Below are 26442 nucleotides of genomic sequence, written 5' to 3'. Positions count from 1 at the left end.
ATGAGTGGATTTTATTATACTAACAGCTCCAACACTGTTTTTATACTGAATATAAGAAATGTATATACTGTACATACCTTGATGTCCCCACACCTACAGCAGGAACGTGAAGGGCAAATAGGGATATTTAATGAATTAATGGTCTAATAGTGTGTTCAAGTTGATATGATATTGGATTATAATGACCGACAACTTCCCTCATAGTGGGTATTAATGCTTCCGCATAAGGTATTGAGATAAGTATGACAAGACTGCAAACTTTGGTTTGTTAATCCAAGGTGAATCAGTTCATTAGTCCGCAGGAAGATTTGTTATTTTCTGAATACTTTACCATCTTGTGGCCTGCTCATCAGAACTTGTCTTATTATTTTTCAAACTCTTTCGTTGACTTGTAGGAACAGTTAGAAGGTACTGTATTTGTTGAGCTGCAGGGAAGGGAAAACTGGAGATTTGCAGTTAAGTTCTCAAGGCCAGACAGCTGTCCCTGTTGGGAAAACATCTCATCCTTTAGTGCAGTGGCATCCTTTGACTAACATTGGCACATAGGTAATAAACTGTCATGTGGAAGCATACTGTAGGTCACACTCACCCACAGAATGGGCCAGATGGATCCTGTTTGAAGTGCTGAATGATGTGACAAGCAACAGGTGTACTTCAGTATCATGGATCACAGGAAACTCTATGACTGGAAAAAACATCTGTTAAATCTTAAACAATTTCCCTTGTGTTCATCGCTGGTAACTGTCAGTTCCTTTTTTGCAACCTATAGTCTACTTAAGATGGAAATACCATCATGCAGACTTTTTAAAATCTCAAAAAGTCTATTTCTGCGTGGTCTTTAACCCTTTTTTGTTGCCTCTGTAGAAAATTCAAGTCCCTGCATGTTGCATCTTAATTTTTCAACAAAGCCTGTCCTTTCTCATCGTTAAATATGAGTTAGGAGAATGCTGATGTCCTGTCTTGCTTACTTTTTGCTCCAGTACTGGTGCCTGCTTCCTCAACATCATTAAGCTCATTGGTAGATCCTTTTCCACAACTACCAGAAGTCAAATTTAAACACAGCTTACAAGGGGTTTGTTTGTTTTTTCTAGGGCCAGTTTTCCTAATTGCAAATGTTTCAGTTTCTTACATTTTCATGTAGTTCCTCTTAGGTCTGCAGTTGTACCTGATTCACTGATAAATCAACTGAATCATAACTAATATTTAAGTTGGCTTAAGACTCTGCATTTCATAACTGTTGCAGCATTGTGAATGCGCAATTCCATGGTAATAAGTACATATACTGTAAATAGTAAAAATGCATACACTCCTGCTTAAACAATAATATGATTACAAATTTGTGTGTGTGTGGGGGGGGGGGTTGAGCATGTACAACATCCACAGAGCTGACACGTGCATCATCAAGTGGATGTGCTTCCAAATCTGGGATGATGAAAGAAATCTAGACAGGACATACTGTATACTGCACTGTAATTTCTTATTTGTCATGGTTTGCACTGTTAGCATAGATAAGGGAATAATTGAGCTGGCCGTGCATCGGCATATTAACTGCCTTTAGGGATTTTGTTCTCTTTCCAGTCCAGTAGGAAAAAAAATACCTTGCACTACAGGTTGTTCTCAAATTCCATCTCTTTTGTGGATTACCATCTGGCTTTAATCACAGAGCTGAAAATTAGAAAAAGCAGGCATTAACAAGAGTTACCGTCAAACCCCGTTGCTTAGGGAACATTTCTCAAACAGCACAAAGCTGCCCCACCCGATCTCGATATCTGGACTTCCTTTCCTGCATAGCAGGCTAGCGAAGTCTTATCATGTTCATTATCTTGGATGTATTTTCTTGAACTATATTGAGATAAAATTACCCCCCTTTTGAAGATAAATCTGGATGATATTTATGTTCATTAGGCTAACCACAAGAAAGTGTTTTAATGTTAGTGGACCTCCTATTTATTTTACAATCTATGCTAATGCTCCACAATTACTGCATCAGTCTACCGATACCACATTTGTGTGTAGTTTTCAAACCAAGCTACTGTAGGAATAAAATTATTCATATAACTTCAGATTTCAGTTGCTCTATTTTTAATTTTAGCTAAACTGAGCCGTTTTAAACCTTTGAAAGTCAGACACTGTACATATCCTCTCAAAGATTAATTTGTGTTGTTCCCCTTACTGAGGCAGTGACTTTTTCCCCCCCAACTGTGTGCCTGCTGCATGACAAAGGAAATTACATTTTTATATCTGTCATCTGACATTCGTTTGTATTTTAAAGTTTAGACTCGTGTGTTTGTGACGTTTCCTGGCCTGCTTGAAAGAGACAGCCCTGACTGAAGTGATTATCCCTCAGGTTTGATTTCAGAGCAAGATCTGCCCTGTTGTCAGAATAGAGAGTCTAGTGTTGATGTTTCCCTGTGCTTTCAACATTTGGAGCCTGCACTGCAAACTGTATTTTCATCCTTTTTCCCCCACTGTAAACTAATGGTAAAAAATGGGGATTGTTTACTCCAACGGGGAGTGCTTTAACTCGCGCAGTACTCTGTTTATCTGCATTAAAACTACAACCTGCAAGAAGCAGCAACATGTGTAATATTTGAGGAGGAGCAGAAAGAAGTTCTATATGTGTAAGGGCATTGTTCAAACCTGTGATTAGAGTGCTGGAGTCTGTGAAAGTAATGATTAACCTCTCTGCAAACACTTGGAAGCTTTTCCGTTGTCTATTTTTTTTGGGGGGGTGTGAACAGATTATTTTCGGGCAAACTTTTGTCTGTTTAACATTAACTGTAGAACTGTGTTTTGAAGAAACCTTACTACTGTATCTTTCTAAAAAACGATTGTGCAAGTTGTCTCTGAAGTGCTTTCTTATTTAATATATATGTTACTGGCGAAGTATATAAACCGTGCAGAATATGAAATTCCTAGGCATTCTATACAATGCTTGGTAGTTTTTGAGAAAGTTTGAATTTGAATTAAATTAAATTTTCATATTATGTTCAGCACTAGGCATTATATAAAATATCTCAGCATTAAATGACAAACTGAAATTAACTAGTACACACTAGCTATCATATATATAAATGTAATATAATATTTCTTTAGATGTCGGTTTCAGAACTGGAAATGGAAGGTTGAGCCATACACTAAAGGAAAGGTAGATGTCAATTGTCTAACGCATGCTCATTAATATACAGTATGTATTTATCTTATGGCATAAGGATATGTTGAGCCTTCAGACCTTATGTCTTGACAGAACTAAGCATCGCTTGCAAAGTAAATGTCTGATAATAGCAGAAAATAACAAGCACTTTCATCTATTAGAAAAGAGTGCCATTATTTTTTAATTAAGAAACATTCAGATAAAAGCAGTAATAATAGTTGAAAAATTGAAGATGATTGATGTACTGGGAAAGTGCCCAGGAAAGGAATTTTTCAGATTGCATGAATGTTCCACAAGCTGCAAGTGTTCTGTACAGAAAAGATTCCAGCTCTCCTGTATTGAAACCCATTTTAATGTGGAAAGATTTCTTATCGACAGTTGACAAGTTAATCCATTACAAATCCATTATTCTATGCATTACACTAGTAGTCCATTTAAAATTTTTATTTTAAATTCATAAATGGCAGGATGTACTGTAACAATCTTTTATGTTTTCTTGTTTTCATAGAGAATGATGAAATACTCTGCAGTAATGCTTTTTGAAGCATATTTTTTTTTACGTCGCAAGCTAAATTTAACCGTGCCCACAAGTGCACTTCCCCAAGAAAATGCACAGTGGGAAAGTTTGTAACATCACCACATTTTTACAAAATAGGCAAATTTTAACCTGCATCCGGTATTTTTATAATCCCAGTCTGGACATGTGAGAAAACTACAAAAAAGAGACCTTGGTCCTTTAAATTAAGGCAACTGCCTAGTTACAATGTTGTTGGATGGGAGATTTCATTTCCAGTAGTCTTTTACATTATTATTTTTTTACTTTAGAGATAATTTTTGTCATGCTTGCAAAATATCATGGAATCCTACTGATAAGAAGAGTGACCTTCACATAGTGATAAAACATGTACATCACAATCCCAAGATGACATGGACAACACTAATACTTCCATGTGTAATAGATGGGCATCATTTGATAATTTAGGGCCTGTTGCCAAAGGTGACATTAATGTCTTGAAATGTACATCTGTGCCCTGTTAAAACTGGACAGTTTCATTGCTTTGGGATACTTGTTTTAATAAGACACAGAGGATTATATAACGGCCAAACTGAAATTGGGCCAATCATGATTTTGATTGAAGTTTTGCCAGCGACCTGTCTTCAGGAATCAAGTTTATTCTGATTAAGATGACCGACTGTACCTGGCATTTTTAACTGTGGTCACATGGCTGCGTTTTTATTTTTCCCTTTACAGTTTTCATTTCACTGCCTTTCCTTTAGGCAGTGTCCTGACTGCACTATTCATGCACGTTTGTTTCTGCTAGTTGGATTGAAGTGATTATTATCGTGAGTCAGGAAACTGTGACCGGGGAGAGGAAGGCAAAACCCAGAGGTTACGAATAGAAACTTTGATGATTTTATCATGGGCTCTTAGAGGCCTGGAACTCTCAGTAGGGGCAGTATCTCCGGAAAGCTTGACAGTTGTGGAGTGATTCCTGACTCCAACTGGAGGCAGTGAGATGTTAATGTATTGATTCTGCCAGCTCTTCCCATCATTGTGTTATTAATAGGATCTGTATTATTGAAACAGCCTAGATGTCACCAGTGGGATTTTCAGCACTTGCCTACAGTACTGAATGCAAGCTTTTTTTCCCCACTTTGTATAAGGTCTCAAGGGAATGATACATACACATCCTTGCTAATAGGCGAGTTTATGTATGTTCTGTGTGATCGTCATAGCAGAAGCACTCTGCACCTCAGAAACAACTTTCTAATGAAAAATGCATCTTAGCAGAGCTATAGGCAAAGTTCCTCACCTCTGGGGAACAAAAAGACAAATAACACTGTAATTAAATTAGGTTTAACTATTTTTGGACCACATTTATAAAGCATTTCCTGTTGCTTTAGATTTATCACATTTTTAAAAAGAAAAAAAAACACATTGGTGTTGCATAAACTGAAAGAAATGTTGAATGCTTGGGGATTTCCTAAAAGGATCAACCTAAAAGACTCTTGTCAAACTTTACAAGTTCATTGTGTTCTTTCCCGATTCAAAAAGAAAAACAACAAGTATGACATCAGCATGGCGGAAAGTATTATGTGGATCTGAATCCTTATCCCCTCATGTGCATTAGTCCAAGTCACAACACTGAACTGAAGTTGTAGACTACAGTTCAAGGTTTGGTGGGGAAGATCAGTCTTGCATGAAAGGGGCAGTGCTGGAAAGGCAACATTAGGGGGAAACTTTTGGCTCACTGCTCCCCCTTCCTCTCTGGGCTGTGCTGTTTCACAGGCAGTCAGAGGATTTCAGTCAGTGCTTCCCTGTCCCAATTCTGGTGACTCCGGGGTTTTCAATCCTGATAAAGCCATGTCTCATTGAATTGAACAGTAATTTTAGTTCAAGTAGCTCATCACCAACAAAGCTGCTTTTTAAGCTATGTGTCAATTTTGATGGGGAACACTTAACATCTTCAAGAGTTTCAAAGCGGAAAACAATTCAGAAATGAATTATTAACACCCAGAGTAAAAGTCAACATGTTCTATGTTGAGGGTACTGTAAAAGGACAAAACTGAAAAGCCATATCTTAATAAAATAGGCAGGCAGTTCAGTGTGTGTTCATGGTCCTTTTTTAACATTTTTAAACTGTTATTGCTGTTTCATAAACCCAGGGACCCAAAATCATAAAACAAAGACAATTTGTGGTGTTATCCTGGCTGCTGTGTTTTTTTCACAGCAGTGCGCTGTAAAACAGTTCACTCATGGCAGAGATGTGCTATGTAATCTGCAATAAAAATCTGCTGTTCACTTTAAACCTTCTGAGTAATAGCTTTAAAAGTATCCATATGGTTTATTTAGTGATAAGATCATGATTTGTGGAAGGCTAGACCTAATGACAAAAGCAGTTCTCAGCCACAGATCTACTGGAATTTGCTGAAATATGGGGTTCTTGCTGCAGAAATTGGTGATGGAGGTGTGTTAATGTATATTTAAATTAACTCTATTCCAGGTTTGGGTCAGAGTTAAGGAAAGCAATTGCAGTGAATTATGGTTAAGAATATTGGTTCACTCTTAGTTCAATCACAACACTAAAGGAGCCAGAACTCTCTTATAACTTCTCTCATTCTGCTTTTCCACACATACAAACTCAGAGTTTTCAGACGTGGAAACCTTATTCACCCTTTATTAGGGTTCTTCTATTTTATGTATACATCTGGAGATATACATGTATATAGGATAAAATGCATATACACAACTGATTGTTATTCAAACTTTTTTAGCCATCCTGGCTGTTTAGGGACAATGCAGAAAGTTTCAAAATGCTCAACATCCCTCTGTAAGATTGTACAAGGTGTGAAGTGTTTTATGTGTTCAGAAGTTATTCCAGTTTGCTCTCGTCAATGCACAAAAATAATACTGAAAATACTGGAACCTTTTCAATTAATAATCTGTTATTGTTCTAGTGGGAGGAGTTGTTTCTGCTTTTGCAAGCCATTGCATGTCTTGAGTGTCCTTGGGTTAGCCACAGACAAAGAAAGCTGGGAAGATGGTTTTTACTCTACCGAAGTCACTGTCTGGCCTGTGGTGTAGCACAGAGAATGACTGTGAAAGCTAAAGAAAGGAAGGAATTCTGTATCCTATATTGTGTACTTGCTCCATTTCCTATGAGTGCAGATTTTTTTTTTGCAACATCACACCCATTTCGTCCTCTTTACTTCTCTTTATTTCTGTGACTTTTAGCAGTATATCTACAAATAACCAATTTCCGATCAGTGCAATAGTAATCTAATCACAGATTTCTGAAATTGCCTTTGGGGTTGCAGGTGACTGACAATTACGATGCATAAAAAACCTTATTTTGAATTTTGGCTACTGGCAAACAGAAATCATCAGACTACATGAAATAAGAACAAAATTAATGTGATATAATTGTTCTTTGGCAAATGAAGACTTTCTTTGGATTTCCTTTGTACTTTTAAAACCTGAATATCTGCACAGTTTGTTGACATTACATCCTTAGTTCAAATCCAGTTTTTATTTTTACATTTGTATGTCTGTGTTGTATGTAAAAATTTATTCAAGTGAATTTGTTTAGGAATATAAAGCACTTATGGTAAACTGCGGCACAGAAATACCAGAAGACTAAGTCTAAAATGGAAGACTAGAGGTGTTGGATGAACAAAAATTATACTTCGTCGAATCTATTCCTGCTTACAGATGGGCAACTAGTGTGTGTTTGTGTTCAGAAAGGAAGATTATCTAGGGCTTTACTTTAGCTTTTTATAGTTTTTCCTTGTAAATGTGTTTTTTTTCTGAAAAGGTGCTTAATCATTTTGTTAGATGTAAGCTGACACCAAGTGAAGTCTTGAGAGCTTAGAGATGTGTCCTACTTTTCCAGCTACCACCCTTGCATAGTATGTAGGAAACGTAGGTGTGGTGTGAATTCAGAGACCTGCTAGACAGTTTGGGGTTTAATTTCTGACAGCAGTTGAACTCAAGACCTCTGCGTGGCATCTCTTTCACAGCAAATTGGCCATATGAAAACTCGATCAAAAATATTTTTGTCGAAATGTTGGAGCTCTACATGAAGTGGCTCTCTGCCAAGACAGGGTGTGTTTATGGGCCTCCAAAGTGAACAATGAAGAGAAGCATCTTGCTTCATAATAGTGACCTTTAAAACCTTGCTCTTCACAAAGAAATAAAAAAACATTTTGAAGGGTTTTCTGTTAAATCATGCCCAGCTGTGCACACAATTTTCAGGCAATTAAAGGACATGCTATTGACTTTACAAGCTAATTACAAGAAACCACCATGCTGGTGTAAAATACACAGTTGAAATACCCTAGAGATATCTCTTCTAGACTTGCCACTTTTCTGAATATTGTCTTAGTATACATTAATCTAGCACTTGTTCCTCTCATTGATGTAAAAACAAAGTCCAGAAATTAAAGGTGTAACAGCAAACCATTTAAAATAAGATGTCGGTTTGCAATCACTAAAAAACTTGATATTAATTATTTGAGCTTATATTAAAACTACTGTTCATTTCAGTGGTCTTTTGCCTTGTTCTCATCTAGAAACCATTGGTGAGGAAATCACATCTTTCTCCCAGTTATTTGTGTGAAAGCAGGAGACCTGAGTTTTAAGTTTAAGAAATGTGTAGCTACAGAACCATCCTGAGAGAGGATCTGGAATAAGGTTAAAGCAGTTGTTTTCCTAGATTCACAGTTTGGTGTTGTGGTTACAAAGTTGAAGTGTGTTATTAATGTTTTCAGTGTTTACACGTGGGTGTTGAAATATGTCCACCACACAGTTTATGGTGCAGTTAGGAGTAAGTCGCAGGCAATAAAATCAGATTCCCTGCATTACGTTCTCATATTCAGTTCATGGACTTAGTCTTGTTGAGTGAAAGTGTCTTGTCAAGCAAGGGTAAGCTCATCTTGTCTTCACTGTGTGTTTGTGGTTTAACTTTGTTTGCTGGCTTTGCAATGCAGTCTGTCCCATTTTAAAAACCTCTAACACTGCATTTTTATTATGTAGATAGACATACTGTACTGTAGATGTTCTGCCTGTTTCATAGGTCAAAGTATATGTACATGATGACAATGAACCATAAAATAACTGAGACCACTACTGTGATTGCTTACTTCGACCAAATATATGTTATATCACTTTATTGGCCATATACAATTTCTTGTATTAGGAAGTTCTTTTCACATACCCCAGCTTGCTCTCCATGAGACACACAGAGAGGGAGAGAAGCTTGGGGTCAGAGCGCAGGGTCAGCCATTTATATGGCACCGCTGGAGCAGGTGGGGTTAAGGGCCTTGCTCAGGAGCCTAACAGAGTAGGATTCCTCTGCCAGCCATGGGATATGAACCAGAAACCTTCCAGCCACAGGTGCAGATCCTTAGCCACAAAGCCACTGCACTGCCCACATACGTGGAGTAGAATTAGAGGTTACTTGAGTGCTCTGCTTTCTACTATTAGGCAACATTCAAAGCTTATAATATTCTTATATCCCGTAATTCATGGGGAATTGTGCTTTAAGACATTGTATCCCTAAACAGTGTTTCGTACAAGATACATTTTAAGCTTTTTATGAAGATGATATAAATTAAAATCATAGCAACATTCCAGTAACAGAAATATCTTTTCATTTTTTAGCAAAATGAATAATGGTGAATATGTAAAATAATGTTAATATTTGTCTCATTGATGTGGGATCTGAACATCTGTGGTGATTTTGATAATGATAAGTGAATGAATGTTTGTTGACAAGACAGTAAGGAGCCAGGTATTGTCCATAGCTGTGCTCACTCATGTTTTTTATATCTTTCTAGATATCGATCTTGAGACGCAGTGGAAGGACGGTCTATCCTACAGTGCCAGAAAATGCTGAGAAAGAGGCACAGAGCTTATTTGTCCAGGAGGTAAGTCACTTCTTGTGAGGCGGTGATTATCTCTATCAGAATAGCATGAAATACTGCACATCTGCAGGGCTTTACTGGATTTGACTTTGCCTCACTACTGTACATATTGAAGAGAGGGTTTGGGGATGACTTTGCTCAAATGAGTGACCGTCATTGTGGTTAAGTGCACTCTTTGCCTGAGGATTGTGAAATTCTGTCAGTGTGGGATGGGTAACTGGAATAGCAGAGCATCGTGTGTGTTGTTCGTGATCTGACACTTGTGTGGGTAGGAACCCACCGGAGATTATTTAGTGTAAGAAAATACCTTGTATGGATTGAAATCCTAAAGTCATGCATCTCCAGCACTGTGTACCACCTAACCCAGCAATGGTTATTTTAAAGCTGTCTGGATTAGTCATTGTGAATTACCAGTAAACAAAACTTAAGATCATGGAAAAATAGGAATGGACTGGGTCCCCAGGTTGTTTAGAAAAACGCAGTGTGTAGAAATTCCCTTTGGAGAGACTTCTAAGGGACATTAGAATTCCCTTTGGTGCTTTCCTTGAATGTAGTTGCTTTTTTAAGGAGTTTACTGTATTTTTGAGGAGTGGAAAGATACAGTGAGGAAGATAGGGAAAATTTTACTGGAAATTAGAAAGCTAAAGGTTCATGTTGTGAATACAACATGAAAAGATGATAATCCCTTGAAATTATCCTGAAACAAAAAAGGACAAAGAGATACATGTGAACATTAAAGTTTTTGGACATTCAAGACAGAGCAGAGATGTTTGTTACACAGAGGATCTTGGGAATCTGGAATCATCTCCCTAGTTGTAGTAGAAGCAGATCCAATGGGATCTGTGAAGAAAGGATTGTTGGAATTCCCAGATCAGATAGATACTAACAACCAAAGATTACAAAGTGGTCTGAAGTTTTTCCTCATTCATATGCTTTGTGATGTGCAAATTCAAAGATGAACGTCATGATGGAAAATTCCTTTTTTCCCTTATTTAAAAGTTTAAAATTTCCTTTGTAAAATAATGTGAATTATATGGTTAAAAAGTATTTTCCAAGCCTTGGCCGAGTTCAGCTTCTTCATACTGTATGTCTAGTAAAAACAGGAGGAAGGAGAAGGTTAGAGCTTCAGGCTAATCCCTTCTGTCACCAGCTTGATTTGCATCTAGACAGTTCATGCTAAAGTTACGGGAAACTAGCCTTTATAAAGAGTATTATCACTATTATTTCACGTGCATTCTCTGCCCTTTTTAGACCGAAAAGCAGATACATTCTCATTTTAACACGTTTCAATGATGGCAATGATGGCCACACCAATGTGGGAAATTTGTATAGCTCTGTCTCTCATGAAAGGTATTCATTACTGAATTGCTGTCTATATGCCAATTCAGTGAATGATTTCGCCTGTATACAGTATGAACTACAGTATATAGTATTTTAGATAGCTTCACTCCACTTACCTTATAATAAACCCTCAACGCTGATTGTTTTGGAAATCCTTTACATCCCCAAACTAACTTTCATAAATCAACATAATACATTGAATTGGCATGTTTGGGATGCTCTTGGAAGGTGGAGTACATTTCATAAACACTTCTCTGTCTTTTCTGGGAGTTGAGCAGTGCTTCCACACTACTAGTGTCTCCTGAAAGAAAGGGTAAGATGGGGTCAATTTTTATACATGGGGTGCACTGTTCTGCAATCCCACATAGCGGTGCAGTGGTTAGCATAACCGAAATTTCAATTACGGACATTGGGTGTTAGCGTGGCGTTTGTATGCTCTCCCCATGATTGCATAAGTTTCTTCTGGGTGCTCCCATTTCCTCTTACAGTCCAAAGACAGACTGGAAGGTTTAGTACTGGGGTAAATTGGCCCTGATGTGAGTGTGTGTGCGTTTGTCTGTGTGTATGTCCTGCGATGCACTGGCATCCCATCCAGGGTGTGTCCTGCCTTTCACCTATTGTTTGCCAGGTTACTCTCCAGCTCCCTCATTACCCTGAATTGGATGAAGCAGCTACATGATGGATAGTTGTTCTGCCATTAATTTGTATCCATGAGTTTGGAGTGTGTCAAACCAAATTGCATTTCAATCTAAAATTTTGCTCAAGGTGTGCCCTGCAATGGGCTGGTGTCCTATTGCTTGTCGAGATGGGCTCCAGCTCCCTTGCGATACTAAATTGCATAAAGCAGTTAGAAAATGGACGGATATTTTTAAGGAGTTGTTTCCTTGTTTACTTTTCATACATGCATTCACACTAGCAGTCAATGCATGCATGTGTACAACATAATTCTTTGTTTCTGTGCATATAGAGTGCATTGTCTCTGTGCTGATGGGTAAGCTACTGTATACACTTGATGTACCGCAGAATACACTGTGCCAGTTGAATGAACACACTTCTGTGTTCAGGGGTGGGGGAAGGTGCATATCTCTCTCCTTTTCTTTACACGTAATTTGGGGACAGGGCATGGCAGCACCATGGAAAAGGAGAAACGATCCTTCCCTTCCCTGGTCAAGTGTAGCATGACATCATGAACAACAGCTGCAGACTTTGGCACAGCATGATTCTGTCACTCTTTGGGATTTTTTTAACATGCAGACTAAAGTTCAAATTTTCAACTGTAAGGTTATCGAGTCATTTCATGTAACAGGAATGACATTCTAAGTTATCCTATCTTTCTGGTGTAACTATGAATTACAACAGTGCACTGTTTTGATGGTTCTCGCCAGTGTGTATTCTGTGAGTTACTAAAGGGGTGGTGTAAAGAATAGCTCTTGGGTTATTCTCTTGGGGTTGGTCAGACACCTACATATTATCATGCATTGCCATAGATATTCTTTGAGCTTGCTGCCTCTTTGGTTGGTGGTTATTAGATCTGTGAATGCAGCCATTGTCCCATTTATAACATTCCTTCCCACGTAAATGTCTGTGTCTTTCTAAACCAAATATTTGTGAACAAATTGAAAGTATTCTAGGCTGTAAAAAACTGTTAGTAAAGATATTTCACAATCTGATTTAGGTTTCTCAATTGGAACATTTCCCTGAAAACCGGTTTTCCATAAATCATTAATAGGAGGGAAAGCAATGACCTACATTCCTTGTACAATCCTTTTACTGTATACACTGAATAAGAAAATATGTCGATTTCTTAAAATGTATTTAACTTCTTAGCAGATCTGAAATCCAGCAAAGGAATTTCTATGTGCATGAAACGCTGGTTAATTATCTGGGCTTCTGAAAATTTGAAAGCACTACCACGTTGTTTCCAAGTTACAGTATGTTAAGTAGTTATTTCAAATTCTAAAAGTCAGGAGCAGTACAGGAATTCATGCCTCTTTTTGCTCTACATTTCATTTCACATTATATTATGTTTTAAGCATTAATAAGGGATATGTGAAGCAGAGCTCAACAATTTAAAAACTGGAGGTTTCATGTGCTGAATTTATTAATACAAATAATCCAAATATGTAGACACTTTTGTCACCAGAAGGAAATTAATTTGTTCTTTATATTGGCCAGCAGCCATATCACCCTGCAACTCACAACTGGCAACCCACTGAAGCTAAGCAGGTGTGAGCCTGGTCAGTACCTGGCTGGGAGACCTCCTGGGAAAAACTAGGTTGCTGCTGGAAGAGGTGTTAGTGGGGCCAGCGGGGGGCGCTCACCCTGCGGTCCATGTGGGTCCTAATGCCCCAGTATAGTGACGGGGACACTATACTGTAAACAGGCGCCGTCCTTCGGATGAGACGTAAAACCGAGGTCCTGACTCTCTGTGGTCATTAAAAATCCCAGGGCGCTTCTCGAAAAGAGTAGGGGTGTAACCCCGGTGTCCTGGCCAAATTTCCAATTGGCCCTTACTAATCATGGCCTCTTAATAATCCCCCTCTATGAATTGGCTATATTACTCTGCTCTCCTCCCCACTGATAGCTGATGTGTGGTGAGCGTTCTGGCGCACTATGGCTGCCGTCGCATCATCCAGGTGGATGCTACACATTGGTGGTGGTGGAGGGGAGTCCCCATTACCTGTAAAGCGCTTTGAGTGGAGTGTCCAGAAAAGCGCTATATAAGTGTAAGCAATTATTATTATTATTATTATTATATTAAGTTTAATATAGTTTAGGGATGATCAAAATGGTAGCTGTACAGTGCAAATAATATATATACACATTATAGTAAATGTAAGTGCATACTGAAGCCATCCGCTTCGTCTTTTTAGTTTGACATAAAAACAGTTACAGACAACAGGAGGAAATTTGGCACATTTAGCTAGTTTTTTTTCAGGAGCTAATTGATCCAAGGAACTCATCCTGTCTTTTCTTGAAGGATGCCACAGTGTCAGCCTCAACAGCATGGCTAGATGTTCAATTGAATTCTCACGCATTCAGTATGTGTTTACTGCTGTGTAATTATATAGATAATTAATTAAAAATAAGTTTTAAATGGAAATTGGTTTATCCTGCTGATTCTCCTCTCTCCTTGTGATTCTGAATTCCTGTGCACCTAAACTGACAAATGTATTTTCTCAACCTTACAGCTATTTGATTTTTTCCCCCACAGTGCATAAAGACCTGTAACTCAGACTGGCACGTTGTGAATTATAAATATGAGGATTACTCAGGAGATTTCCGACAGCTCCCAAAGTAAGTCCCTTTTGTACTTAAACATTTTTTCCCCTCTTTTCCTGCTAATCATCCTATAATACCAGGCTTTGATAAATGTGCTTTATTCATTTTCTGGCTGAGACAAGACTCTGTGTTTTATCAGCTCAGCGACAGAAGCAGTGATTTCGTATCGTTTTTCTTTCACTACATTCATTCTCTTGAACTAAGTTCATTTAAACATTTTACATTTTAAACATTTGAGAAATCTTGGCATCAGACTCATAAGGAAATACAGGTCACTCTGGTCCATAGTGCAACAATACAAAATTTCCTTCTAACTAAGCTGTCTAAGGCTTTTTTGTTTTTTTTATGATTGAGTAGCAACCATTTGCAGAAACAGTGATGATAATGGGGGGAGGGGGTAGACTGTACAGGATCCACATCCTTAAAAAAAACATCTCATCTGTTTTATCCATCTGTTGTGCAAATGGATTCTTGCTGTTGATTGGGAAAAGTTCAGTATGAGGACATTATTTCCCTGTTGAGTTGGCTTCAGAAAATGAGCCCTGTACACCCACAAACCTTTGCAGTATGGAAATTTGAGCTCTATTCCCAGTGTTGAATTTTGTATGGAGATAAAAATGGGCATTTGCACACAGTCCTGATTTGTTTTCACTGGGAAAGGTACAACATTAATAGTTGAGGAAAAGAAGGGTGAAATTTCTAGTGCAGTACTCCTCTCTGAAATAAAGATGGCCTTGCTTTAAAAATAGGCAGCAAGCCTTTACAAATGGTTAGCTAGCTTGTGTGATGAGAACTGTAACAGTAATACTTCAAGTGGGGAGGCAAAACGGGAATGTGTGGTTGTCTTGCAGGCAGGGTGGGTCTTGGACTCAACAAACAAAATCAGTGTAGCGGAATCAAAGAACCATCTGCTAAAAAGGAACTGCAGAGAAAGGTGAAAGCCGAAATCAAGTTCCCTAACACCGTGACATATGCCTCCCGGTTTTCACTCAAACCTGTGACATTTAGCAGCAGACCACCGAGAGCAGCATCTGTGATCTGCAGCATGGGTCCCTGTGTAATCATTTTGTTTGATGGTGATTCGTTAAAAATAGGTATTTCACCCATGTGGGCCATTCCAATGAGAACGTTTCACCTGGGAGGGATATTGATTTACTTAAAGGGAAACTGCAGTCCCACTTTCTCAAACTGGTTATTAAATCTCGTTAATTCAGTAACCTCAGTATAATGTTGTTGATGTTCAAGATATTTCTATAACATTTCGAATGAAGCACAAACCTGTGAACTTTGTGAAGGTACTGAAAGTGACCATGTTGTCACTAACCCCTGTTCTCACCATGAGCGAGAGTTTCCACATATCGCAAGATGATGTGGCCCTTCCTGCTCACTTGTCACCATAATGACTAATGTAATGCGATGTACAAGCAGATAAAGTACAGGTTGTGCAACAGACATCTCACCATTATGATTTACATGCTGAGTTAACAAGTAAGCAGTATTTTATGGAAATATTTCTATTAAATAAACAGAAATGTATTCACAAGCCCGCTTCTCTATAGTGTAATAACTTGAGATGACATGATGCAACCTTTTGTTGCCTCATTCTGAATCACAGAATATGGTGCAACACATACCTGGAAATTTAATCTATTTTGTGATGTAAATTGGTGGTTTTTTGTGTACTTGTGTCGTGGTTTTAAAAGCACTCATCAATGCTAAATCTTTCCAACTTCGAAAATTAAAAATAGCATTGCAGCTCGTCTTTAATCAGACCATTTAAAATAACTTACATTGCAGTGTATTATTTGTTACTGTATTCCTCACTGTATTTTTCCACTCCTCAAAAATACAGTAAACTCCTTAAAAAAGCAACTACATAATTTGTGAGAATCACTAACAGTTAAGGTTTTTATAACGTAACAAGTAGTCATATTTGCTTTCTAGAAAGCTAAACCAAAAGATTACAAATTAGGGATACATACAATATAATTCTTTCCCATGTAAATTTCATTAACTCCTGTGAAATTTAGATTGGCCTTTAAGGTTCTCTTTTTGATTTGTAATTGGTCAAGCTCTCAGTTATTTTAAGGATGTTTTGCATGAGTGCAGTTCAGCTCTTGATTTGAGATGTATTTCTTCAGACCTAGTTACTTTGCTGAAGACCAGGCACCATTAAGTGGACCTCTCTTGAGCAGCACCAGAGTCACTGCAACTCTCAACAGTTTTACATTTTTCTTTTCATTACAACTTCATTTTTCTGTGTTTAATTATGTCTCTTTTCCTGTGTTTTATTTCTCTCTTTTCTGTTCTGTGCCTTGAGTGTTTTTTTAGTTTACCGTCTAGTGCAGTGTCTGTCTAGCTGTTTCCATGCTGCTTCTAACTGAGTCCTGATGACTGTGTTACAGCAAGGTGTCCCGGCCAGATAAGCTGCCTGTCCATGTGTTTGAGGTAGATGAAGATGTAGACAAAGACGAGGTGAGTACTCTGCCTGGAATCATCCCTACAGATAGTACAGTATATGTATATGAGGTGTGTTTTGAAAATAAAAATAATTGAAGATCCTCTTTCCTTGTAGTCTTCAAGGATATTTTATTTTGGCATGGCTAGTTCTTCTTGCAGGGCAGCACAGTGTTGGGACCCCAAGCTGGAAGAAGCAGTTAGAAAAGGGATGGATAGTCCTTCTTGCCCAGTCCCTTTCTCAAAGAAAGCTGAAATTCCATCAAAGGACAGACACAACTCATGTCTTGTCAACACACCACAGTGTTACTGTACTGTACATGTATTAGGGATTTCAGTGCAGTTACTTGAACTGTCATCTGGTAAATCTGAGCTCTAGCAAATATATTGATAAGCTACTGTACCAAACTGCTTAAGAATATAGTTTTTTCCTGAACACAAATCCTTTTGGATCAAGATTTAGAATGATCTGGCTCTTTCAAAGGATGGCTTTGTCTTTTTTATCTCTTTCCAGTTTTGCAAGAGAGGTTAAACTGCACATCATCAGCATCACTTCCCCCTGCTGATTCCTTGCATGAATAGGGCTTTTTTCTTGTTACTGTAATGTAAAAACTGTTTGCTTGTTCATTACAGTTTACTGCTTTGTAGAGCCAGAAGAAAAAATATATTTTGTAATAAGTGTGAATTAGTGTGAAGTCCCCTGAATTTATATATAAGGTATAAATATGTAATAACTGAATATATTGGTGTATCTTAATTCAGACCACACAGAACAGTGCAGTATTTAAAATATATCAGTTCTCAAGCATACTGCTTTCCCTGTTCCTGTAGAAAGGTGCTACAGTAGGGGATTGTATTGTTTGCCCTATAATTCTTGTTAAATACAGTATGTTGGACACACTAAGTCAGTATTCAATTTGTCATGTAATCATGATTATTAAGATAGATAAGACTTTATTAATCCCGTAGGGAAACTAATGTGTTACAGCAGTCCAGCCCAAGACAAGCAAAAACAGACATCAGAATAGTTATAAAACAAAAGACAACAAAATAAATAAAAATAAATAAATAAAAAATAAATACATAGGTGTGTGCAAAATGTGATGATCAAAGTCACTGTAAAAACAATAAAATATGTGCAAAATGTGCATAGGTTTATACAGACTGATTGTCCAAAAAGTACAATGGAGCAAACATGCTGTCCATAAACGAGCAAATGAAGGGTTAACAGTCCTAGCCTAGGGCAGCGTTATACACCCTGACAGCCGCCGGGAGGAAAGACCTGCGGAAACATTCCCTTGAACACCGTAGCTGGAGCAGTCTGTTGCTAAAAGTGCTCCGCTCCCCAGTAACAGTCCCATGAAGCGTATGAGAGGCGTTGTTCATGATGGCTGTGAGCTTGGTCAGCATTCTCCTCTCAGCCACCACCTCCATGGGGTCAAGGCTCATCCCCAACACAGAGCCAGCCTTTTTGATAAGTTTATTGAGCCTATTTGCATCTTTTGTCATGATACTGCTGCCTCAGCACACAACAGCGTAGAAGATGGCCGCAGCCACCATTGATTCATAAAAAATGTGTAGCAGTGTTCCACACACACCAAAGGACCTGAGCCTCCTAAGAAAATAGAGTTGGCTCTGATCTTTCTTGTACAGGGCGTCAGTGTTACCAGACCACTCCAGCTTATCATCCAGGTGTCCCCCTAAGTACTTGTAGGAATGTACGCCCTCTATGTCCTCACCCTGGATGGAAACAGGGTTCAGCGGAGACTTATTCCTTTGAAAGTCCAAGATCATTTCTTTGGTCTTGCTGGTGTTAAGCTGAAGATGGTTAAGATGACACCACTCCACAAAGTTGGTAATCAAGCTCCTATATTCCTTCGCCCTCCCCTCTCTAATACATCCCATAATTGTAGAGTCATCCGAAAACTTCTGCAGATGACATGTCTCAGAGTTGTACCTGAAGTCAGAGGTGTAAAAGGTGAACAGGAATGGAGCAAGGACAGTCCCCTGTGGAGCCCCAGTACTGCTAACAACCTGTTCGGACACACAGCTCTGTAGCCGTACATACTGTGGCCTGCAGGTCAGATAGTCTATAATCCAGGACACCAGGGGAGTGTCCACCTGCGCCGCCCTTATCTTATCTCTCAGTAAAGGTGGATGGATGGTGTTAAAGGCACTGGAGAAGTCAAAGAACATAACTCTCACAATGCTCCCCGTCTTCTCCAGGTGAGAGTTAGCTCTGTGTAGCAGATGACTGCATCCTCCACTCCCAAGTGTTAATAAAGGTTTCTAATAAAGGTTTAATAAAGGTATAAATAAACCTTAATAAAGGTTTCTAAGGGCACAGATTCTTAATCTGGAGGTGAACAGTTTTCAAGTTGTAGCTCAGCCTGGTTGAGCCAATGCCCAATGTAATGAACACAGGCTTAAGAGAGTAAACCTCGAGCTTGTTTCATGGTCTCTTGATTTTTAGTCAGTCATTCGGCTAGGTACAAGTAATCAGAGCACTCTTGAAGTCTGCATTTCCTAGAACTAAGTGAGATTAAGAATGAACCTCTCTACCCTCATTGAACCCTATTGCATACCCTCAGTTTGGAACCATACAGTAAGTGGATATTTTGCTTTGTTAAAGGTTCTGTTTTGCATAGTTGAAATCTGCTGGAGATTCAAAAATACTAACTAGCTGCATATTTTTCTTGTAAAAATCATATCAACTGTTTGCAGACAGTCCATGAGTACATAAAGTTCTTTTTCATATTGTTTGCCATGGACTGTGCTGTGTAGTCTTTTTGTCTGGAGGCTCGTACAGGTAGTTTGAGGACTGAAACGCAATCCAAAAATGGAACCACTGGCACTTTCAGTTAAAAAAACCTGGCACCACTGACTAATTAGCTTAATTTTGGACACATTTCTGGTTTGTTCAGTGCCTTGTAAAGATGCAGTCTATTAGCTGTGTAATTTAGACTGTATTTAGTTTGGAGAGCCTATCCAAGAGACCACATTTGATTTTTCAGGATCACCTGCTGAGAACTGCTAGCCCTGGGGGAAGAATGACACGGGAGATGCAGTATTGTATTTCACTGTACTAGTGTGGCACAAAGACAGAGAAACATTGTGTTCCCTATCCATTTTATTCTTCAAAAAATAACTTTGATGGCACACCAGCATATCACTAAGTAGTACATGGACATGTATGTGCACATGAAAAATAATTGGATGGCACGGTGATGTTTTGCCTGCCCCATCTATCGTGTTCAGGGTTCAGTTCCAACATTGGAAGTCTATCTATGTTGGGTTTGCCTTCCTGTGTTTGTGTGGGTTTTTATGGTGTGCTGCCAAAACATATGCAGTCTGGGTTCGATTGGCTGTTCTAATTTGTTCCATAATTGCTCCAAGCCCTGTGTGGAACTGGTTGGGGGGGAAGTGCTCTGTCAATACCACCTTCTGCTCTGCGCTATCAGAACAGGCTTAAGTTCTCCAAAACCCTTGCCAGCACAAGCATTCTTCTAATGCTGCGAGGGTGAAAATAATTTATTTCAGGTTCATGTGCGGGGAGAGCATATTTTCTCCGCAGGGTTCATGAGAAACTTCTTGGCCCTTTTGTGGGTAAATACCACACCCTTGAATGTAACACCTTCTGTCTTTTTCCTTGATTGTTTTATTTTGATTAGATTTGTACTGGCAGCCAAATACAGACCACCCAAATATTCATGTTGTAAACTGACTATGATTTGACTGCCAAGAGCTGACATTGAAGGCAAATTACTCTCCTCCAGTCCAGACCACCAGTCAAACTGTTTCTACAGGGAAAAACTTCAAACTAATTGTCGTACACAGATGAACATGCCCAAGGAATATCATTTTCAGCAATTATAAGATTGTGTGTGAAATAGATACAACCTTATTTACTCAGGTCTGTTCTTATGCGATTAAGACTACTTCTCGTTCTATTAAAATATTTTTTTCTCTTTGTATTGTAGATAGCCACTAAATTGGCACTAAAAGGCAACACAAAACCTGTAATCTCCACCTAAACTGCTAAAAACATTCAAAGGAGTCCTGTACTTAAGATAAATTACTGTATATAAAAAATAAAACTGAAGTTGAGGGTGACTGCTGGTCTTGGGGTTGCTTAGCAACCATCTGTAGTGCGTTATAATCCAGAGAGAGCCAAAAATACAGGGGAAAACCTTGATACACAATGAGCTCAACCAGATCTTGAAGAAATCCAGGCTTCCACAGACTGTTATACGAAATGTTAAAAGTATTTCCTTTTCTGCCAGTAGAAGACATTGGAAATACTATTTGTAGCACAAAAAAATGAAAATGCAGTGTAAAGCTGAAAATGATAATCAATTATATTGATTAAGATCAGTGTATAGAAAGGTGTTAAATTATACCGACAGTGTGGTGCATCAAGTTGAAACAAGTCTTAAAAATTACTGAAGTTTTGAAAATAAGAAAATTAAAAAAAAGTGACATCCCCAGAGACTTGAAACACATTTGACCTTCCCAAATCCGCAAGTGTGGGAGATTTGCAATTTACAGTACAGCTGCTGCTTTGTCTGATTCTTCTTCCTCAAAATTCTCACTTCTGCAAATTTGTGGCGGTTTTTATAAATAACGTTTTATGTAGCTCGGGAGTTTCTTGTGACAGAAAGTAGCAGACTTACATTCTAGTGTCCTTATCTGAAATTGAATTCTGGTCTCATGCTAAGTTCTGGGGTTAGTTTTTGTAGCTTTCTCTTACAATTATATTTTGAATCTAATGGAAAGCAGAATAATGGAAATTGAACAATGGTTCCCCATTTCCCCAGCAGTCCTCTTACAGTATATAGGCCCTACACTATATGTAAAAGTTTTTTAATGGTTTTAATTAAGAAGGGTTAAAGCTCTGCATAGAGGTCTCAGGAATGCAGCAAACATATGGATGTTTTTTTTTATTAATTTATTTTTCAAAATCCTGTGTGTGTTTATAGTGACAACTAGGAATCCACCATTCGAATTTCAGTGTGATGGGTCTTAGTTTGAGTAGCTGTTCTTTTTAGTTTGTTGTCCCGGGTTTGATGATCTTTGCCGTCCTTCTGTTAAGGGTTGCAGTCGTGTTGCTTTCAGGATATTCTCTCTGCCCTGTGGATTCCTTCAGCTTAATCAGCTTTGAGATGTGTCTTTTCCTTAGCATCTCCACAGCATCTGCAGCCTGGAAAGAGCCGGACTGGCTGTGGCGGCGAGATTCTGCCTGAAACTGACCCAAGCACTTGTGTGTGTACAGTATGTGCGCTCGCGCGCGGGAGAGTATGCGTGTAGGGACTGATTACCAGGGCTCTGTTTTTCAGGACACAGCCTCCCTCGGCTCCCAGAAGGGAGGGGTAACAAAACATGGATGGCTTTACAAAGGCAATATGAACAGCGCAATCAGTGTGACCATGAGGGTAAGTGAGCCAGTGATCTCGGATAAAAGTGAGCCAGCGCGTCCGTGCTGGATGCGGTGTGTTTCACAGCTTGGCCTGGCTGTGTTCCTGTGTGGTATGCCAAGACCATGTTTGTTAGTCTTCACATGCATTGGGGTTATCCTGTTAAGCAGCTGGTGCAAAGAGAAATGATTTCTTTTGCTCAGTCAACTGGCCTTCGTTACTGTTATTTACTCTTTTGTTTGCCATACAGTATGTTCAAGTAACTGTCAGGGAACTACAAACGTCTGTGGTGTCATAGTTCTATAAACAAGTGAGTGTTGTCTCTACTTCATGCAGAAACACAATTCTACATTGACCTTCTATTGAGATGTAAGCCACTTTGTTTTAAGTTAACTAACTGATAGATTTGCACTTTGTAGTACAAAGAGTGGCCTTTTTGTATTGGTGTGAGCAAATGATCTTAATCACGCAGTGAGCCAGTCAGATCAGATCTTGTAAATGTTTATTTTCATCTTCAACACTCCATCTTGGTCTCTTTGTTTACCTTAATTGTTTTTTTGAAGACTCTGATCAATGTGAACAAAATTACAAGCTTTGTTTCTTAACCTAAGTAAGCTGTATAGTTAAGTCAAAAGTTGGTACAATAGGAGAAAACATTTAGAGCCTTTAAATAAACTCTTGATGCTCATTGCACAAGTTACATCGGACTTTTGTGCAATGCCAAATTTTAAATAACAAAGTTGACTCCTGTAGTTTAGTCTCAATCCTGACATTCTATTCTGTTTTTTGTTCATCCTTATCTCACCCTTTACATTGAGTTTTTAATTTCCACTTTTTTTGCTTCTCAGTCATTCAAAAGAAGATATTTTCACCTAACTCAACTTGGAGATGGATCTTACAACCTGAACTTCTACAAGGATGAGAAACTCGCCAGAGAGCCCAAAGGATCAATATTCTTGGACTCCTGCATGGGTGTTGTTCAGGTAATCTTGTGTCCTGTGGCATGAACAGTGGTTATTTAGATGAAAACGTATTTGAACACCAAGAGGGAAACAAAAATATTTAAAGATTAATGTAAGTAAAGGGGGTGACAATTTTAATGACAGCCTGAGTGAAAACTGTCCTTAGACCATTTATACAATGCAAAAAACATGACTTGAATCATTGAGTTTTCTAAAGTCAGTAAACTATGAGACTATATCACAGAAGTAAATGCAAGTCTTCAGCCACGAAGCATTTGGATTCCGTACTGTACTGATGAGCAGGTTTTGTGTAAAACTTTCTCAATACGTGTGAGTAACGTGAAAGTCACCTAAACAGGACAGCCTGAGTAACAAACGGACACAGACAGGGGATGACCGAAAGTGAATCAATGCCATTTACTGTATCTATCTAAAGTTTCACAAAATAACAAAGGCTTGTATTGTATGAAAAGTATAAGATCACTCCCTGAGTACAGCACAATCTGCCTTTCATCCCTGACTCACTGACTGTGGGAGTCTGGGCTTGATGCTTAATGAGCACAGTGAAGCAGATGTGCTGTTTCTGACCTTTTGAACGGTGCTGCATTCTTCAAGCACTTGCTGTGAGCATATCGGTGTAAGAATAATAAGCCTGTGCTGCAGAAGAAACAAACCCTTTGATTAAAGGGGGTGCAGCCTCCTTCCTGGCCAAGTTTTGTCCTGTTGAAGTAACGTCTTAAAGATAACACAAGGTTGGCTTGAATATGTGTGTGAAGGGAACAAAGGCTTTGGTTGTGAAGATTGTGGTCTCCTGTCCTCAGTTGTCTGTTCAGAATTCTGCTTGCTTAGTCTGTTGGTTTTTTTCAGAGTGACCTGAGTGATTCACTGATCACTGCTTATAATACTTTAAAATGGTCATGGTGGAAGGCCTTGTTTGTTAATTCCAATCCTAAAATTTAAATTTTATGATTGTGGAACTTGTTTTCAATCTTAAGTCTCATTTCATAGTTGCAAGTACCAAATCCTGAACTAATGAATAAACAGTCAGTTCATTCTTAGTGCTGTCCACTTATGTTCAAGCATCATGGGATGGTTACATTTAAGAACTTAACATAAAAATGAGAAGAGGGCATTCTGCCCATCTAGCCCATTTGGTAGTTGGTTGCTAATTGATCCACACATCTCATCCAACTGTTTTTAAGATATGCTGAAGTATGGCTTCAATATCCTACCTGGGTAGTTTTACCGTTCCTCCACAACATTTTAGACAAAGTGCTTCCTGTTCTAAGATTTAAATGCATTTCCACATTGAGGATTTGGAATAATTGCATCAGGACTTCTCACAACATTCTCTTTTTCACAACCAGAAATGTTTTTTGTTTCTTCAGCCTGTCAGTGTAGTTCATTTCCTAAAGCCCAATAAGGTTGCTCTTCTCTGGACTGCAGCAACATCTTACCTATGTGGTGACCAAAACTATACATATTTCAAAGGGGGCCTTATTTGTGTATTATGGTCTTTAATTTTTGATTCTGCACTTTTAACTACTGTGTATATCCTGACACTATTTAATTGCTAACTCATTGTCTAGTAGTTTAAATTATTTCAACATAAACACATAAGTCATTTTTATAAATAGCCTCTCCTAGCTCCGTGTTTGTTATTTCAAATTTATAGTCTGTTTTTGCTACCTCCATGTAAAACATTGCACTTGTCTACCAGTGCATTTGACAGTACGTTCTAGATGGTTTGAATTTTTTCTAAATGTTTTTGAATTCATTAGCCACTTCTGCAGTGTTTGCCAATTTTACTAGTTCACTATACCAGAATCTAGATGTTGATGTAAATTAGGAAGTGCAGTGGTCTAAGTACAGATCCCTGGGGTACTCCACATTTTGTAGATATGATACCATCTGACATTAACAGGAAATTATCCAGAGTAACGTTGTCCTATCATACCATTTGTACATATTGTGAATATCGCTATTCTTCAGTCTTAGTTTTCATGGCAATAGTCATGTTGCACATGTTATGCCTTTCCATGACTTTTCTCTCTCCTGTTGCTGCTTGTGTTTCTTTGCTTCTTTTGCACTGTACTGTTGTACTGTAGTTTAAAAAATGAAAGCAAATGTAATTACAAATCCCAAGAGTTTGCTTGTATAAAAAATTGCTTCAAACTAATTACACAATCCTTGGCAGAAGAGTCTCCATAACATAATGAACCTACCATAACACACATAACCCCTTGCTGTTTATGATATTGTTTGAAAGCCCCTCAATTGTACTTGATTAGTGATGGACTTCTAGCCAGCTCCTGGCCTGCAGTTCACCTCTTAAAAATATTTTTTTTTTCCTTACGATTTGAGATTTGGTTTTCTAGGAGACCCTTTGTTTTGCTATCATCTCTGTTAGGAAATTGTTTTTCATTTTAAGTTTTCCTGGTCTCTTACTCTCACTTTCCATGCCTTCCATCTCTGAGCCATTACTGTGTATTTTTTTCATGCAGTATTCTTTAGATTGTTTTTTTTTTCTAGAACTGGTCTGTGAAAGGTAAGGTCAACATATTTTGTTGCAGAGTCAGGTTTAACATCAACTGGGAATTAATGAAGGCAAATAAATATTGCGAAAACAGAATAATTAATTGATGTGTAATGTCTGATAACAATGAAATCAACAAATAGCCTCAAACATTTCAGTAGCTTACATGTTATGGCTTGGATCTAGTTTGCCACATGTAAAGTTTTTTTTTATTTATTTGTATGCTGGTAAACGGGTGGGTGATGTATTTTCATGCTTTGTAGTAGGGCATAGGAGACTTGTGCATGCTTATTAAGCATGGCACTGTTGGACCTACATCAAGAAAGGATTGACGGCACTGATTAGCAATTGTTTTCTCCCAATATTTTTGGTGCTGATGTCCATTTACTTTTGATAGCCATTGTAAAATGAAGCCCCTGGAGTATCTGCTGTTTCCTTTGAATCATACTCAGTATGTTTCTTGATTCTAAATATACTTCTTTAACTTGTGTCTTTAACATTTGTGGTACAGTAAAATTTGTCTCATTATTTTATTAGAAGCTTTTAGAAACAGATTATGATCAGAAACATTTTTTATTTAAAAATCTATTTTCTCTTATGTATTAAACAGATGACATTGGCAAAGCTTTTCTGGCAATTCTTATTCAATTACTTACAGTATTAACATTCATCATTCCATCATTCTGGGAGGATAGAATTAAGTTGCCTGGGAACGTGGTCGCTTTGGATGTGTCAACTCTTAAAATCCAAAGAATGGGTTGTTGGAAAAAATGCTTTGACTTGGATATTAGCAGCCATATCACCCTGCAACTCACAACTGGCAACCCACTGAAGCTAAGCAGGTGTGAGCCTGGTCAGTACCTGGATGGG

The 26442-nt window shown here is 38.3% G+C and overlaps 1 protein-coding gene across 19 annotated transcripts in view; it reads left to right on the top strand.

Annotated features, from left to right (window-relative positions):
* LOC148676176 (dedicator of cytokinesis protein 9-like) overlaps positions 1–26442 on the top strand; it is a 158807-nt gene that overhangs the window by 73943 nt on the left and 58422 nt on the right. For all 19 annotated transcript variants that reach the window (XM_088604287.1, XM_088604306.1, XM_088604278.1 and 16 more), the window contains exons 3-7: positions 9494–9583; positions 14136–14218; positions 16609–16678; positions 21997–22092; positions 22923–23057. In XM_088604287.1, coding sequence (XP_088460413.1) covers positions 9494–9583; positions 14136–14218; positions 16609–16678; positions 21997–22092; positions 22923–23057 — 474 coding nt within the window. The remainder of the gene's footprint in view (positions 1–9493; positions 9584–14135; positions 14219–16608; positions 16679–21996; positions 22093–22922; positions 23058–26442) is intronic.

Source organism: Lepisosteus platostomus, chromosome 2 (assembly GCF_059453375.1).
Source record: "Lepisosteus platostomus isolate fLepPlt1 chromosome 2, fLepPlt1.hap1, whole genome shotgun sequence".
In the NCBI taxonomy this organism is placed as follows: Eukaryota; Metazoa; Chordata; class Actinopteri; order Semionotiformes; family Lepisosteidae; genus Lepisosteus; species Lepisosteus platostomus.
The sequence above is the reverse complement of the archived record's forward strand: the minus strand, read 5'-3'. Positions and strand labels throughout refer to the sequence as shown.